Source organism: Aulonocara sp. 'chitande type north' Nkhata Bay, linkage group LG15 (assembly GCF_057382095.1).
Source record: "Aulonocara sp. 'chitande type north' Nkhata Bay isolate Kocher_YH1m ecotype deep benthic linkage group LG15, A_spYH_male_GT1.1, whole genome shotgun sequence".
Classification (NCBI taxonomy): domain Eukaryota; kingdom Metazoa; phylum Chordata; class Actinopteri; order Cichliformes; family Cichlidae; genus Aulonocara; species Aulonocara sp. 'chitande type north' Nkhata Bay.
Window position 1 is genome coordinate 10,275,586 of NC_141358.1, and position 14,657 is coordinate 10,290,242.

At 40.5% G+C, this 14,657-nt stretch overlaps 4 protein-coding genes across 11 annotated transcripts in view; 1 reads left to right on the plus strand and 3 right to left on the minus strand.

The window, feature by feature from the left end:
• LOC147312547 (adenosine 5'-monophosphoramidase HINT3-like) lies at positions 1-6,155 on the minus strand. 2 transcript variants are annotated; one of them, XM_086264016.1, is made up of 5 exons: positions 2,343-6,155; positions 2,079-2,196; positions 897-966; positions 652-778; positions 1-302 (listed from the first exon to the last, which is right to left on the minus strand). In XM_086264016.1, exons 1-5 carry the CDS (start codon positions 2,427-2,429, stop codon positions 255-257), a joined length of 450 nt encoding a protein of 149 aa, XP_086120142.1. In that variant the 5' UTR covers positions 2,430-6,155; the 3' UTR covers positions 1-254. The 2 variants fall into 2 exon arrangements, with proteins under 2 accessions (XP_086120142.1, XP_086120141.1); XM_086264015.1 differs by lacking the exon at positions 1-302 and having other exon boundaries at positions 505-778.
• Positions 2,945-14,657, plus strand: part of LOC147312548 (cilia- and flagella-associated protein 45-like) — a 17,853-nt gene continuing 6,140 nt past the window's right edge. The window contains exons 1-12 of one of the 5 annotated variants that reach the window (XM_086264009.1): positions 2,945-3,148; positions 3,309-3,419; positions 4,073-4,182; positions 4,460-4,604; positions 4,702-4,872; positions 4,965-5,143; positions 5,297-5,426; positions 5,525-5,671; positions 5,750-5,863; positions 5,967-6,160; positions 6,255-6,479; positions 6,581-6,725. In XM_086264009.1, the coding sequence (XP_086120135.1) occupies positions 3,146-3,148; positions 3,309-3,419; positions 4,073-4,182; positions 4,460-4,604; positions 4,702-4,872; positions 4,965-5,143; positions 5,297-5,426; positions 5,525-5,671; positions 5,750-5,863; positions 5,967-6,160; positions 6,255-6,479; positions 6,581-6,692 (1,641 nt within the window). In that variant the 5' untranslated portion in view covers positions 2,945-3,145 and the 3' untranslated portion in view covers positions 6,693-6,725. Of the gene's footprint in view, positions 3,149-3,308; positions 3,420-4,072; positions 4,183-4,459; positions 4,605-4,701; positions 4,873-4,964; positions 5,144-5,296; positions 5,427-5,524; positions 5,672-5,749; positions 5,864-5,966; positions 6,161-6,254; positions 6,480-6,580; positions 6,726-14,657 lie in introns of those variants that run through there. The other 4 variants (XM_086264011.1, XM_086264010.1, XM_086264012.1 and 1 more) reach the window with 4 other exon arrangements.
• Positions 7,076-10,248, minus strand: LOC147312549 (adenosine 5'-monophosphoramidase HINT3-like). The gene is made up of 5 exons (XM_086264014.1): positions 10,088-10,248; positions 8,835-8,952; positions 8,560-8,629; positions 7,870-7,996; positions 7,076-7,686 (listed from the first exon to the last, which is right to left on the minus strand). The coding sequence occupies exons 1-5, from the start codon at positions 10,196-10,198 to the stop codon at positions 7,576-7,578; spliced, it is 537 nt and encodes a 178-aa protein (XP_086120140.1). The 5' UTR covers positions 10,199-10,248; the 3' UTR covers positions 7,076-7,575.
• ncoa7b (nuclear receptor coactivator 7b) overlaps positions 11,140-14,657 on the minus strand; it is a 21,284-nt gene continuing 17,766 nt past the window's right edge. For all 3 annotated transcript variants that reach the window (XM_086264007.1, XM_086264008.1, XM_086264005.1), the window contains exons 13-17: positions 14,396-14,521; positions 14,126-14,278; positions 13,198-13,293; positions 13,024-13,097; positions 11,140-12,894 (exon numbers count right to left, since the gene is read on the minus strand). In XM_086264007.1, coding sequence (XP_086120133.1) covers positions 12,759-12,894; positions 13,024-13,097; positions 13,198-13,293; positions 14,126-14,278; positions 14,396-14,521 — 585 coding nt within the window. In that variant the 3' untranslated portion in view covers positions 11,140-12,758. The remainder of the gene's footprint in view (positions 12,895-13,023; positions 13,098-13,197; positions 13,294-14,125; positions 14,279-14,395; positions 14,522-14,657) is intronic.

Sequence of the window (14,657 nt, forward strand, 5' to 3'; positions counted from 1 at the left end):
CTTTCAAGATTTTTTTTATTAATATTCATGAATTCTATACCATTTATAAAAAAAAGAAAACAGAAGTAAAAAAAATTAATACAAAGAACTCTTCTCCACAACCAAGTCAGCATGCGGCATGGAGGAAAATATTCAAACGTATTAGCACCAGAATGCCAAACAGGCTGGAGAAGTCATGCAAAGTGCACTCAGTGCGGTGGACGCTAATTAAATAACCTGTAAGCAGCAAACAAGGTTGCTACACCTGCATCTGTTCATTTCACTTTGCCATGAGTCTTCAGCTGTGAAAGCACTTTGTCTACCTGCAACAGAGCAAAACTGAGGGTTAAGAGTATTCACATGTAGTAAATTCACTCATTTTAAAAGCTCTTCACTTTAAAAGAAGGTAGCACTTAAAGGTGTACACAACACACATAAAAGACCTAACATGGGAGAGAAGATGTGGCTTGTTTCTCATTTTGACATCAGAGAATGGCGTCAGTGATAATCTGCAATAATCTCTGATCTGATTTTTATTGAATTCCTTTAAAGCATAGACCGTGATAACAAATGAGAAACAAATGTTACCATGCCATATGTCTGTCTAGTGATATTAAAAATAAACAGTCCCAATTGAATTATTTTCCTTGGCTCAATCCAGCCCTGACTTACTGTAATAAACCAGTAAGACTGCTGCCCGTAGCGAAGCTGAGACTTCAAGTTCATCTTACTGGCTGGAGCTAGAGCGTGGAGGTGGAGGTGGGGAACTGACGAGAATGGAGGGAGATGAAACCCCAGCCTACAAAATAAAATTAACAAAAAGATATTACAACATGAAAAAAAAACCTGTTTAATTTGAAAGCATAATAAAATTCTAAGTGATAAAGAGTCGCAGCTCATCACAGGGATTGTTTTACCTGACGTCATCGAGGCTGCAGACTTTGTTCTTCTCCAGTATACTTCTTCCCATTTGTTCCATCCGCTCCACTGTCAACAAATAAAACTTATCGGCGATGTGCGATCAGAAAGTCAAGATTATGCAAGACAGTTTTACACATATGTACATATACTCCCTAGCCACTTTATTAAGCACACCTGAACATTAACACAAATATCGAATCAGCCAATCACATAGCAGCACCTCAGTGTATGTAGACATGGTTCAAACAGAACGTTAGAATGAGGGAGAAAGGTGACTGACGTGACATTGAATGTGGCATGGTTGCTGCTATCAAACGGGCTGTTGTAGGCATTTCAAAAACTGAGCTACTGGGATTTTTTTTTTCCCATAAAACCATCATTAGAGTTTACAGAGGTCTGAAAATGTGAAAATATCCAGCGAGTAGCAGTTCTCTGGGTGAAAATGGCTTGTTGATGACAGAGGTCAGAGGAGAATGGCCAGACTGCTTCGAGCTGATAGGAAGGAACTCAAATCAACACGCTTTGTAACCGAGGTATGCAGAAGAGCATCTCTGAAAGCACAAGCCTAAAAAAATGGTTTGTGAACAGTCACCAGATCTCAGTCCAGTAGAGCTCATTTGGCGCGTAGCGGAACAGGAAATTTGTATCATGGGTGTGCAGCTGATTTCTGAAGACACAATTAATCATTTCATGGTCATGGTGGCGCTTTTAAATCTGTCTTTACAGACACAAACTACAAAGCTAAGCTCACTGAGGTCATACTGGTGACTCAACAAAACAATTTACTCATTAACCTGAATTTACTATAAACTATTATTAAAATAGTTTGTACTGATTAACCAGATGGCTGCTCCTCCCTGTGCAATGTTCCTTCTGTTGAAAGGGAGTTTTTCCTTTCCACTGTCGCCAAGTGCTTGCTCATAGGGGGTCATCTACATGCTATGTATGACCTTACAATATGAAGCCGCTTGAAGCAACTATTGTGATTTGGTGCTATATAAATAATCAGTTGCTTGGAAACATGTTGCTTTAAAGGGTGGGGTGCTTTTGTGTAATCAATCATAACTACCGACTCATATTTTCCCATTGACCAAGTCTTGTCAGCAGAAGTTGCTACCAGGAAAAACAAACAAACAAACAAGCAAACAAACAGACTGATTAAGTTCATGTTTCCTCACCTAGAGGTATGTTGTCCATCTTAAGGGTTTTACAGTTGCTGATATGCATCCTGGGAATAACCAGGTAGTGATGGGTGGCTCCAGGCTTCATGTCACGAAAGCAAACCAGCTCATCGTCCTGTACACACACACACACACACACACACACACACACACACACACACACACACACACACACACACAGAGAGAGAGAGACAGGAATTTCCAGTGGCTAACTTTTTTTTCTCCTTAAACATGAATGAATGTTGTTGTTGTTTTACTCACGCTCAGCAGGATCTCTGTGTCAGTTTTGTTGTTTACTATTTCACAGAATTTACAGTCATCAATCCCAGAAGCCTCCAGCGTCCCCATTCGTGAGTTTTAAAGCGTCTTTTATATAGAGCGCAGTAAATGCTGTAATATAATTCCTGGGTGTGCCCAGAGACAAAGGCAGGACAATCGCCCGAAGACAGAGCTAGTCGAGCCCAGAGTGCACCGTCAAATTATTTGTCTTAGGAAAAAAAATAAATAAATAAATATATATTTTATTTTATTTTATTTATTTTATTTACGAGAGCTGAACAGGTTCAGTCTGAACCCCAAGTCAGAGATTAATTTTTTGATAATGGAAAGTTGGTTGAACTTTTAGACAAAATCTATAAAAATATATCAAATTTTAATCTGCATATATGAGTTTTAATTTGTATCACATTTGCTACATAGGCCATACTTTTGCACTTTAGTCATTAATAATGTGTCATGCAATTTCTATCATTTTTTTGAGGGTAAAAAAAAGTCACGCTGATGATGTAGAAGTCTCAAAAACTCACAAAAATTCATGTATCAAATATGATACGCTTGACTTTAAAGGAGTAGAGGATGTCTAACGTTTGCCCTTCTGTCACCATAGCAACAGATTACTCGCCAATTAAAATCCGTGTCGCTACGTTTTTAAAGTTTTTAAAGAAGCTAAGCGCATGTCTATAGATGGGAGAATAACACTGAGTATTGCAGCTATATTAGTCTTAAAACTGGATAATCTTAGAAACATTTATTTTCCGTTGCCTGGACTTTGTTAACGGCAGATCATGGTAAGTCTATATGTTACAGCGAGCACTGACAAGCCACTTTTCATATTGCCTTAGATGCTAGATCCTGTTTTTTAAATGCAAAAGATACTATTCTATAAAGTCTGTATTTAACGCTAGAAAAAGTCCCTGTATATTCATCCACTGTTGTTTTCAATGCCAGCAGAGACATCCGTCCAGTTCCAGAGCTAGCTCTTTTAGCAGCTGCTACCGCCCACTGAGCCCAAGCTCTCAGGTGGATGATGACGACATCCTCTTTGGGAGCCCAGACCCGGTGAGTGTTACTCTCACAGAGTGAAATGTCACATCTTAACTACACTCACCGGCCAATTTATTAGGTGCAGTTTATTAGCACCGCTTTTTGCCCTCTGAATTACCTTAAATTTTCAACAAGGCGCTGGAAACATTACTCAGATTTTTGCTCCATATTGGCATAATAGCATTACATAGTTACTGCTGATCTATTGACTGTACATCCACCATAAGAATCTCAAAGGTGAGATTTCGTGACTGTGGAGGCATTGGAGTAGAGTGAACTCACTGTCATATTCAAGAAACCAGCCTGAGATGATGTGAGTTTTGTGACATGGTGTGTTATCCTGTTGGAAGCAGCGATTAGAAGATGGTTACACTGTTGTCAATAAGGGGTTGGAGATGGTCAGCAGAACTACTCAGGTGGGCTGTGGCATTTAATTGATGTCCAGACAGTATTAAGGAGACAGTGTACCTAGTGTCTGAGTTGCTGCCAAGTGATTGGCTGATAAGATATTTGGATTAATGAGCAAATGAACCTAATGAAGTGGCCAGTGAGTGGATATCACAAGTAAGAAAAAAGAAAACCCAAAAAGAAAACTGAAAATACTTGTGTGTTGAGTTCACTAATTATGGTGCTATTTTGCGGGTTTTTATCAACTAACAACTGCTAAGATATCATCACAGCTTTGTGAAGACGATCCTTGTGAGGAAGCTCCGTCAAAGATCAAAAAAGACAAAGACACCATTCAAATCATCTCTAAAGACCTCATCCGCAATCTCAGGTAGTCCCAAACCTGTTGAGTTTCTCCGCTGGTTTAAAAAGCATAATGCACATTTTTAAAACATGGAAATGGAAGCAATTTGATTACATTTAATATGAATTTAAAAAAAAACAATGGTGCACCTAACAGTTTTCCATTAATGTATGACCTGGTATCGTTTCAAGTGATTTAGAGAGACAATTAGATTTTTTTAAAAACAAATGTCATGATGATAATGATGTTTTAACCCAAAATGGACATCCTCACCACAACATAATTCCTCCTGTCGTTATGCCAGAATCCCACTTAACAGTCCTTTGGGAAAGTCAGTCTTTCTCCCGTCAGCTAAGTATAAACGCATCATTTTAGCATCCCAGGCTAACCTCAAGGAGGAGAGAGAGGCTTTTCACCAGGCTTATCAGAGAAAGGAGGAAGAGGAAACGGTAGGATTCATGGCTCTGATGATGTTTTCTTGGACATTAACACAAGAGGCTCGTTCCTGTGATTTTGCAATATGATATCTATATGATGGCTCCCCAGAAATCCGCAGAGGAAAGGAAGCAGCAGATCCAGGCAGCAGATCTGTCCCGTAAGAACAACAAGGCCCTGACTGAGCTCGAGCAAGAGGCCCGGAAACGTTCACAGAGCTTGCTGGAGCAGTCTAACGCTTTAAGGATGGAGCAAGAAGAGGAAATCAAAAGGCTGAACACGGTAGGAATTGGCTGGGAGTATGTGGATGAAGAAAACAAAGGCGGTGTCAATTCACACACATATAAATGCTTCTGTTTTTGTCACTCCCTCAGCTTATTCTGAATGCTCAATGTCAAGCCACAAGCAATGCTCAGCTGGAGGAGAAGAAGCAGATCCAGGCAGAGATGGAAGAGGAGGAGAGGCGCCTGGATGCGGTGATGGAGGCAAAGCGCCAAAAGGGTCTGGAGACTGAAAGGAAGATCGACGAGCTGAGGAAACAGCACAGGAACGAGTAAAGAGAGCACCTTTTTTTTCTTCACCAAATGCTTTATATATTCTTAAAATAACTCCAAGGATGGGAAGACGTTAAATTATGCACTTTATCTGATCCAAAAAGGAGGCCATTAGGAGATCTGTCACTCTGTTTGTGTGTGTTACATTTCAGAGGAAGAGCGCAACTTTTAGAACAAATTCAGAAACATCTAGAGGAAAAGGAAAATGAGAGAAAGATGAGAGAGCAAGAGAAACAGCAAATAAAGGAGAACCAGAAGAAGATGGAAAAGGATGACCTCAAGGTGCACACACGGCCCATGTGCAGACTTAAACTCACTAACGTGAACACAGTGCAGTGTACGGGAGTCAGTTTCATCTCTGACCGGCTGCTTTGTTCCAGGCTAAAGAGAAGAATAGGATGGAGCAGCAGCGTATGCAGGAGGAGATCATGCGCATCAATGCTGAGACCCTCCGAGTCAAGGAGCAGAGGATGAAGGAGGAGAAGCTGGCGGACATTAAAGCCATGGAATACATTAAAAAGAAACAGGTCAGCTGGAAAAGCAACTGAACTCTGTAGATCGGCTACAGATGTTTGTTCTCTGCTGATATTTTATTGTTTTTGCAGGCGAGGGACGCGGAACGTGAAGCAGAGCAAAAGCGGATAAGGAAAGAGAAGGAGATGGAGATTGCTAAGCTGAGGGCCCAGCAAGAAAAAGATCGAAACTATAAGGCAGAGCAGGTCAGAAATTGTTTTTGAAGCGTTAACCTTATTACAGGTGGATTAATATGACTTTTAACTGTTCTCGGCCACTTGTGCTGGTGTTTCTGCGGATTTTAAAAAGGATGAACTCTGTGCCCATCGGCATCAAGAAGAGTTACAAAAGAAATGGAGGGAGAAAAACAGAGAGCAGGCCGTGAGGAAAGCACAGCAGGAGGCGATGCTGGGGGCTGCTCGGCTGGAGCAAGTTCACAGCAAACAGCACTACCAGACAGTGCAGGCCACCATAAAGAAGGAAGAGTTTGATCGGATGCTGAAGTAAGAAAGTTGGGGGGCTTTTGTTTGTTTTTCCCACCTCAGTGTGCATTTTCTGCACGTTTTTGCATGAAATTGCTATTTTTCCTCCACACAGGGCTCAGAAGGAAGCAGAGGCCAAAGAAAAGGAGCAGCAGGAGAGGCAACGTCAGAAAGTGCTGCGCCACGCTGAGGCCGTCAGGCAGCAGGTGAATGAGCGCAAGAAGCTTGCCAAAGCTGAGCATAGAGAGGGGTTCGGGGAGGCTGACAAACTGCTGGAGGAAGCCCAGCAGCGACAGATGCGCCTGAATGAGATAAAGGAAAAGAAACTAAAGGAGCTCAGGTAAGCATGAGCAGGTTACTGTAGTAATATTCAGGCATGATTGTCATATATCAGGTTTACTGGATATAATGAATGAACCTAATGTGCATGTCTGTGTGCAGGGTTATAGGGCTTGGTGAAAAATACTGTTGTGAAGTGGAGAGAAAGGCCCAGGGACTCATTTTGTATAGCTCCATAATTGAAACAGTAGTTTCAATTACTACTCTAAATTAAAATATGTTGGATTAAAGTCATATTTCACTCTCAGAGGTGTATGATCATTGGTCTATGCCCTCCAACTCTGGCTCACTGATACAGTTTGTAGGTTTTATTTTTGTGTAATATCTGCATTTGAGTCGTGTCCCGTTCATTCACTGGGAGGTTTTGGGATGGGGGGACGTTCGCAAGATGGGTGTACAGCCTACACATCTGCATCAACTGTGTGACGCTATCGTGTCAATATTAACCAAGATCTGTGATGTATCCAGCAACTTGATGAATCTATATTTATCTATACACACATATCTGCCAGTGAGGATTACCAGGATTATGACACTGTACTAAAATAATTAACATTAGAAAGTCACAACACTGGCCTTAAAACTTAATTACCTTAATTATTAGTTTATTAAAGGGTTCTCCATGAATGATTTTTTATTTTATTTAAAAAACTGTTTATTTTTTAATATCATTACAAACAAGCAGACACACATCCAATACAGAGGCAACAGTATCTCCACACATTTTTCTTCTTTACAGTGACTGTCAGTAATAGAAAACTCTCAATAATGTTATTTAAATAAATAATTTTATTTTAAAAAATACTTAGTGGAATCAGTCTTGTCTCTTCTTATGATAAAAGTACAATTCATTTCCCACGTGCATTCATTCAAAAACGACACTGTTACAGTGCACGAGCACAAAACACTATAGATAAAATCTGACCGTTAATTTTCTATATTGCACTGGCCCGTGCAGAGGTCAGTCACTGCTAATGAATATTAAAGTGGTAAATATCGCTCTAAACAATTACAAAGGCATTTCAAAAGTGTCTCCAGTCTTCATTCTGCCTCAGCGATTCTTCTGAGATTTTTTGGTTTTGTTTCCCTGCTCTGATCTAAAGTCCAGTCTGAGCACAATTGATGCACTGAAATAACTTGCAGTTCTCTAAATAATGACACCGGAGTGGTGGGGAGATACTTTTAAGACGCTTGCGTAAAACTTCTTCCTGCAAAGGGGAAATTATGAGTTTATCAGTTCAAATGTGAAGTAACAGAAGTAGCCTGATAAAACCAGTGACTGCATGGAAACCGCTGCAGTGGTTTAGTTATTGTAGTGTAAGAAAACTAATAAAGAAAATCAAAGAAAAAAAAAAAACAGAATGAGGAAAGAAGTCGCCTGCAGTACTCACAGTAACAAAATAGTTGGTTTCTGGAGTGAACTTATACAACATGTACTTTGAGATCTGGCTGGCTGGGGCGAGCACGTGGAGGTGGAGGTGACCTACTGAAATGAAGGGCGGCTGGTGGAACCCCAGCCTGTGGAGAAAAACACATCAGCACTGAAATTCAGCCGCCCAGAGCAGGGATGAAACGCTTACAAACAACAGAGCAACTAGACCCCTCACTCCATGTTAAACTATAATTATATAGATTACATTAGCACGAAGATTACTTATGCAGTTACTTAAAGCAAAAGATTCATCCACCCTCCCTTTAATATCATTTTTTAAGATACACTGTAGCTTTTTTAATTTAATGTTAAAAGTAAGATTTTTACTGAGTTTTGGCTTCGGGCAGCTACAATGCACCCAGCAGAAACTGCAGGATTTTACTTCACACTCGTATTCAAAACTACGGCCAATTTTGGATCGCTGATTAACCTCATATGAGCGTGAACGTGAATGATCGTCCGTCTCTGTGCTTTAGCCCTGTGAGTGGGTGGATGTATGCATGGATGAATGCAAGGATGGATGGATGAAAAATGGGTGTCCACTGTAAATGATTCCTGAATGCCCACGAGAGAACTTGAGTTTGCAGACTTTGCCTTTTTACTAGTATGAATATTTTTTCCGGTACTTCCAAGAACCGTCTCCACCAACCTTATATCCGCCATGTCAGTAATCCCTTGGGCGTGGAGCACATCTTTCCCCAGTTTAGCCATCCTTTCAACTATTGGAGACATGATTTCTTATGGGTTATGTGATATAGTTTTGATAATCTCAAATAGTTGGAAAAATAAGAGTATCAGAAGTCTATAGTACCAGCAGTAATAGTCTAGTTTAAAGTATTTAAAGGAAAACTTGCAGCAGTAGTGACGACAGGATAGCCACAGTGTTAGGAGATAGTATGGTAAGTTGACAGAGGACTAACTGACCTAGATCAATGTGTCCTTTGTGCAGTGAGAAGCAGCTGGGTATGTGCTCTCTGGGAACAACCAGGTAGTGGTGAGGCGCACCTGGGAAAATGTCGCTGAAACACACCAGGTCTTTAGTCTGTAGTCGGGGCAGAAAAATGAAAGAGTCATTCAAGCTGTGAATGCAGCACTATCAAGACTCAGTACAGTATATTTCCCTGGTGGATCAGAAAGTACCGTGTCGAGGCACTCTTCCTATTGGAGGCGGTAGCGCTACTCCAGCTGTGCACATAAAAGAACCAGGAAACCCCGGACACAAACTCCCACTCTGCACAGTACATGAAAAGGTGGCAGTGGGACTCAGTTTTAAAATATACAGCATTATTATTATTGTTATTATTTTACTCACTTTTTCTGAGTAGATACATTATTACACATACCTGATGAATGTCAGACTGACTGAAACACTGAGGCTTAAATGTATTTGCAGTAAGCGAGGCAGCGTGTGGGAATTAGATTTAAATTGTCATGGAACTTTTCCACCTGTCACTCATTCAGGTGTGCGGAGACTTTGAACTATTAATTTAGCTGCACATAGATGAAGAGAAACCCACCACTTAAAACCAGCCTTAAAATCTTTTGATGCTTGGCTACTCTCTTTGCCTCGGCATTGTAAGGGGTCCGCGAGTGTCTTGAAAGGTGCATATAAATAATAAATGTATTATCATTACTTAAGATGTAACCAGTCCTCAACCAAATAAGAAGTCATGCATGGACCTGTGCCTGCGCAGGGACCCTTTAACGTTTTGGTGATTTGCAGGTGTTAAAGCATCTGGATTTAAACAAAGTGCATTTTTAGATTTACACACTTTAGAGTGGACCTGTTGTGCTTTTCTTTATTTTCTGTCACATGACAGGTTTTTACCTGTCTGGGCTGGTGGGTGCTCACATTACAAACAGCCAAAAGAGCTCAGACTGCTCTAAATGCCCTATTTCATACAGTTTTATTTGTTTTGGCTCAGAGTTGCAAAACAGCTCTCGTCGTGAAATGCCGCCCCCGCGGTTTCCCTGCTGTAGTCTGTTTCTTCTATTAAATAGCTGATTTGCCATACGCTTTAAACTTCATCTGCCGTCAAGTGCTAAAATCTCCAACTAACTATGTGTGTGTTTAATAGTATATCAAAACCTCGGATCCGCAACTTCCGGGTACAGTTTCCTCCTATAACACCTGTATCGCTCTACATGGGATAAAAAAAAAAAAAAAAGCATCTCACCTCTTTTATTATCTTTGTGTTTTCGTCTTTTTTGTTCGCTATTAAACAGAAAATACACGTTTCAACATAATTTACATCTGAGTTTGACCAGTTGGTCGCTGTGTCCTCCATGTTGCCTGAGGACTGTCTCTCTGTTGCGTTTCCTGAACACTTTCCGAAGATCTTCTATGACGTGCAGAGGTGTTACTCAATGCTTTTCTGAGAACTCTGCCCTCCTAATAAACATTGTGGAAATGAAGGCAGTCGGGCAGGCACTACTATCGTCACTGATTTCTACAGCTGATTCACAAGGTCCCGATTCGATTTTGTTCCATTTTGAGTCAGTCAGAAATATTATAATTTTGTCCATTTATCTAGGATATGTCCTGTCGAAAGAACCCTCTAAGCCTTGTAAATTAAGAATATTTAATTCAAAATTATTTGACTATTTCTCTGCAGTTAGTTTGCGCTGAGTTTGTAGGCTGTGTATAAAAAAAATTAAGCTGCCACTTTATCAGATGTGTAAGCATCACAGCAGATGCCTTTGTGTCAAAGTAACAGGATAAAACAGAAAAACTTGGAGATTTTGCTGGCATGGTTTTTTATAGTAGATAACACCCTTAAAAATATTCTGCAGTAGATCAAAAACTTAAAGCCAGGAATCCGTATATGGAGATTACCTGATGTTGCTGCAGTGAAGCAGTGTTATTATCCATCCAACCATGCAAAATAGGATTTTTTGCAATTTTCAGGTGGTCTTAAACTTTTGATCGGGACTATATTTCAACATAATTTTATTTTAATATTCACAATTCTTAAAGAATGTTTAACAATGTAAATTATGACTGACTTCCAAAAAAGCTGCTTCTGACCTACCAAAATAATTGAGAATTCTTAAACTGCAATCCAAAAAGGTACGACTAAAACAATTATGGTTAATATTGTGTTTTAATACATAGTGTGTGATTAGGATGAGAATGAGTCTAAAACATGACACAAGCTTGAAAAGCTCCAAGTGTTTCATCTTCTTTAATAATCACTGATTGTTGAAGAGGTGGAAGATATAAACCACACACTGCCAATATTTTATTTGTATATATTTAACATTTAATTTTAAATGTAGTTGCAGTGACAACACAATAAATAGATCATGATATCACAGAACACAGCAGTTTTGGATTCACAAGAAATAATACTTCACAGCTACAACACTGAACAGCCGACGACAACCAAGCTCAATTCAACATGAAGCGCTAACCAGCGTTATAGTGACTAGTACGGCAGGGATCGTTGTCAGTGGTGTCAGATGTTTGCAGTATTGCATATTCATGCACTACAAGCCTGTGTCAGATACAGAGGGCGCAAATGGACATTTTCACCCTGTGTTAGTAGATCTGATTGTTTAGTTAGTGGCATATCAATGTGCATTGAAAAAAAAAGTGTATCCCTTTCCCATCCCTTTTTAAGGAGGCTGGACTCCCTCCTGTAGTGACATTCAGTAACAATTTTACATTGTAGAAAAGCTTCAGGGTACAACACAGCACGGGCCATCAATTTATCCTGCAGTGCAAAGTGACATCATGTTAAACTTCTACAGGCTGCAAGTCTCTGAACAACACAGACCACAAATAAGAGTCTACATTACTCATTTAGAGGCAGGAATTCAATACTGGCAAAAGTCAACAGAGAGAGAGAGAGAGAGAGAGAGAGAAAAAAAAAAAAAGGAAAAATAAAGCAAACATTCTTTGTAAAAACAGAATGCAAAAATATATTTATAAAATAAGACGAGCGCACGACAAATATGAAATTATTTAATTAAACAGAACATATTTGGTCACTGCAAGTGTTTCCTGGCTCCGTCAGCGGTTTTTGGACTGGACACAGGGAATGCCAACATTGTGCGCAGTTGTGAGGAATTCACTCATTTCACATGAACAAACTCAAAATAAAAAGATAAAGACAGCGTTCACAAGATGTCCTTCACAGAAAGTGAACTCTTTCACTGTAAACAATTCCAGCCAAACTGAATTTGATGGCGAGTGATTTGAACATTTGAAAAAAAAAAGCAAAAAAAAAGCCACTAAGTATTTTCAGTACACACATCTGTACGTTCCCCAAAATACAAATTATATTAACAATTATTTATTAACAAATAGACACGTGGTATTGTCGGACTCCTTTTTCTTTCACGCAGACTTAAAAATCAGCTCTTATAGGGATCACCTCAATAGTATCGTCAGCAGATTGGCTTCTTTAGCCCTCACAGCAACATGGGTCAAAACAAACAAAGAGAAAAAGACAAAAAGCAGCTATCCTCACCTTCAATCTCTCCTCACAAGCTTATGGTGGTAAGGCAGTCTGCATGTTGGGGGAAGCTGGAGGCTTTGTCTGATGTCTAAGGCAGCCAATGAACCAAGAGCAAAAAACATTTTCTTACATCTTCACCTCTGAACGGACGGTGACCCAGACAAACTCACCAGCCTACCTGCTGAATACACTCACTTCAAAAACAGGCTACAGAAGACACAGCGCGGCCGGCGGTCAACATGGCTCCACGAGGGGCTTCTGAACTTCATTCACATAACATTTAGCGTCATTTGTGGGTAGCTAGGTTTGCCTCCAAGTGGTGCATAATAGAAATGGGTGATGTTAAAGGTTTTAGGGAGAGTGAATGTAGTTTGAGAAGATGGGTTTACTCGAAGGTCCAGACCTCCAGACTGTGGATGTTAAAGTCCTGCTGGGAGGACAGTGGCTGGTTGTTAAAGGTGGCACATTTGGTGGTGGTCCCTCGGTACAGCTCGGCGTCCAGCCACAGACCCAGCTGACCACTGCAGAGGAAGGCAGTGCTGATTACTGACAACTATCAAACCCTCTACTGTCTCTACTCTTCTGTCCCAAGGATTTAGATTATTGAGACAACTTGATGCTTGAATTGAAACTAAGGTAGCTGTACATACCCTCCTCCTCCCATCTGCAGTGAATCGGTATTGCCTTTCACAAAGTAGGAATTCTCCCCTGTCCAGCGGTACACCTGAAAGCAAGTAGCAAAGCAGCACAGTCGCTACTGAGATCTTTTTAGTGATTAAGGGTGAACTAACCAGAGTGAGCTTGTGAACTGATTGGACGCAAACCTTGATTTCAGGACAGAAGCTGTAGAGGAAGGTCTCTCCTGTGCCATAGCAGTGCTCGCTCACTCTGAAAGGATGAGTTGAAAATGCCCCAAAGATCTGTGACGAGAGTCAGATTAGATTTGAAATCAAGTTTCCTTACGACTAATAATCACACAGATTCCACTCTCTCAGGCCATAGCATAAATCAAATTAGTACATTTGAAATTAGTCTTAACCCACAAAAATCAAACGCTTCGAAAAGCAGAGCAGACGAGCTTCATGGAGAAATTTGGTGCATCGCAATAGCACAAATCATTCACAAGGTACTGCGGTCTGAATGCAGACAGAAAAACCAGCTCCGCCTAGATTTTTCCCATGTGTGCTTCTCATTATTATAACTCCTCAAGCATTTTGGGCAAAAGAGAAAATTCAAATGGTTCCTGAAAGATGAGAATTATTTTGCAATTTTACACCCAAAGTTATAAAATAACTCCAGGTGGCCTGCGTAAAGTGTTAAACCATATAAGAAGATAGGCAAAGTCTGGAAAGTAACAGAGTGATGCAGTAATGCCTTAAAACTGCACTCTTTATATTGGCCAGCAGGGGGCCCCTTGTTTCAAAATGAAGTGGAAGTGAAAACTATGACCTCATCAAACACTCTTCTGCTGACTTTATAGACTCAGTAGCTCTAAACCATATGAGTATGCAGTGTCCACTGGTTTGGTTTTAAAACGCTAAGATGATGTGACTGTCACTGTCAGCTTGAGGGTTAACAGATATGAATCTATACAGGCAATAAAACACAAGCCAACAACACTGTGCTTAGGAGTCAAACCATCTGAAGTTACTCACCTCCCGATGTCTCATATTCTGTTCACCTAATGCTGATGTCACGTTCCTAAAGCTCACAGTTATTTAAACACTTCACATCTATGATGACTATGTCTACCTGGTTATCCATGTCTTTGATGGCCAGCAGCACAGGACTGTCAACATCTGCAAGGTTCCTATACAGAGTCTTCAGACTGGTCCCATGTTTCTCTGTGCTGTAGGCCAGTCTCCATGGATAGCCCTGCACACGGGCAGGCAAACGACAGGCCAGCTGGGGAAACGTACACACCATTAGCCCTGAAAAACTGAATTTCCTTAAATTCCTTTCACCAAGTGAGATGTTAAAGTGTTCAGAAAGCAGCCGCATGTCTGGATATTTGAAGATTACCTTCTCAATGTGTGTATCCTGCAGCAGATCACTTGTATCAATGAGCATGGGGAGTGCATCCATAGAGAAGTCTACATCGATACTGCCAAAACTCTGCCTACGTTTAGCCTCATCAAGGGTGATAATCTAGCGCACAAGTACACAAACAGAACAGAAATGATTGCAAGACAAAGGTGCTTTTAAAATGCTGAAAAAGGCAAAACACCACTGTAGTGTTAGCTTGAAAAAGAAAATAGATGAGGTGAGGTGAGCTGGAGGCCCG

Coding starts and splice junctions, on each gene's coding strand:
- LOC147312547 (XM_086264015.1), bottom strand. CDS start 2,429: ATGGGGACGCTGGAGGCTTCTGGGATTGATGACTGTAAATTCTGTGAA. Junction 2,197..2,342: donor ACACAGAGATCCTGCTGAGC/GTGAGTAAAACA, acceptor GTGTGTGTACAG/GACGATGAGCTGGTTTGCTT. Junction 779..896: donor TGCAGCCTCGATGACGTCAG/GTAAAACAATCC, acceptor TTTATTTTGTAG/GCTGGGGTTTCATCTCCCTC.
- LOC147312549 (XM_086264014.1), bottom strand. CDS start 10,198: ATGGAGGACACAGCGACCAACTGGTCAAACTCAGATGTAAATTATGTT. Junction 7,997..8,559: donor ACTGACATGGCGGATATAAG/GTTGGTGGAGAC, acceptor TTTTCTCCACAG/GCTGGGGTTCCACCAGCCGC. Junction 7,687..7,869: donor AAACCAACTATTTTGTTACT/GTGAGTACTGCA, acceptor TCCCCTTTGCAG/GAAGAAGTTTTACGCAAGCG.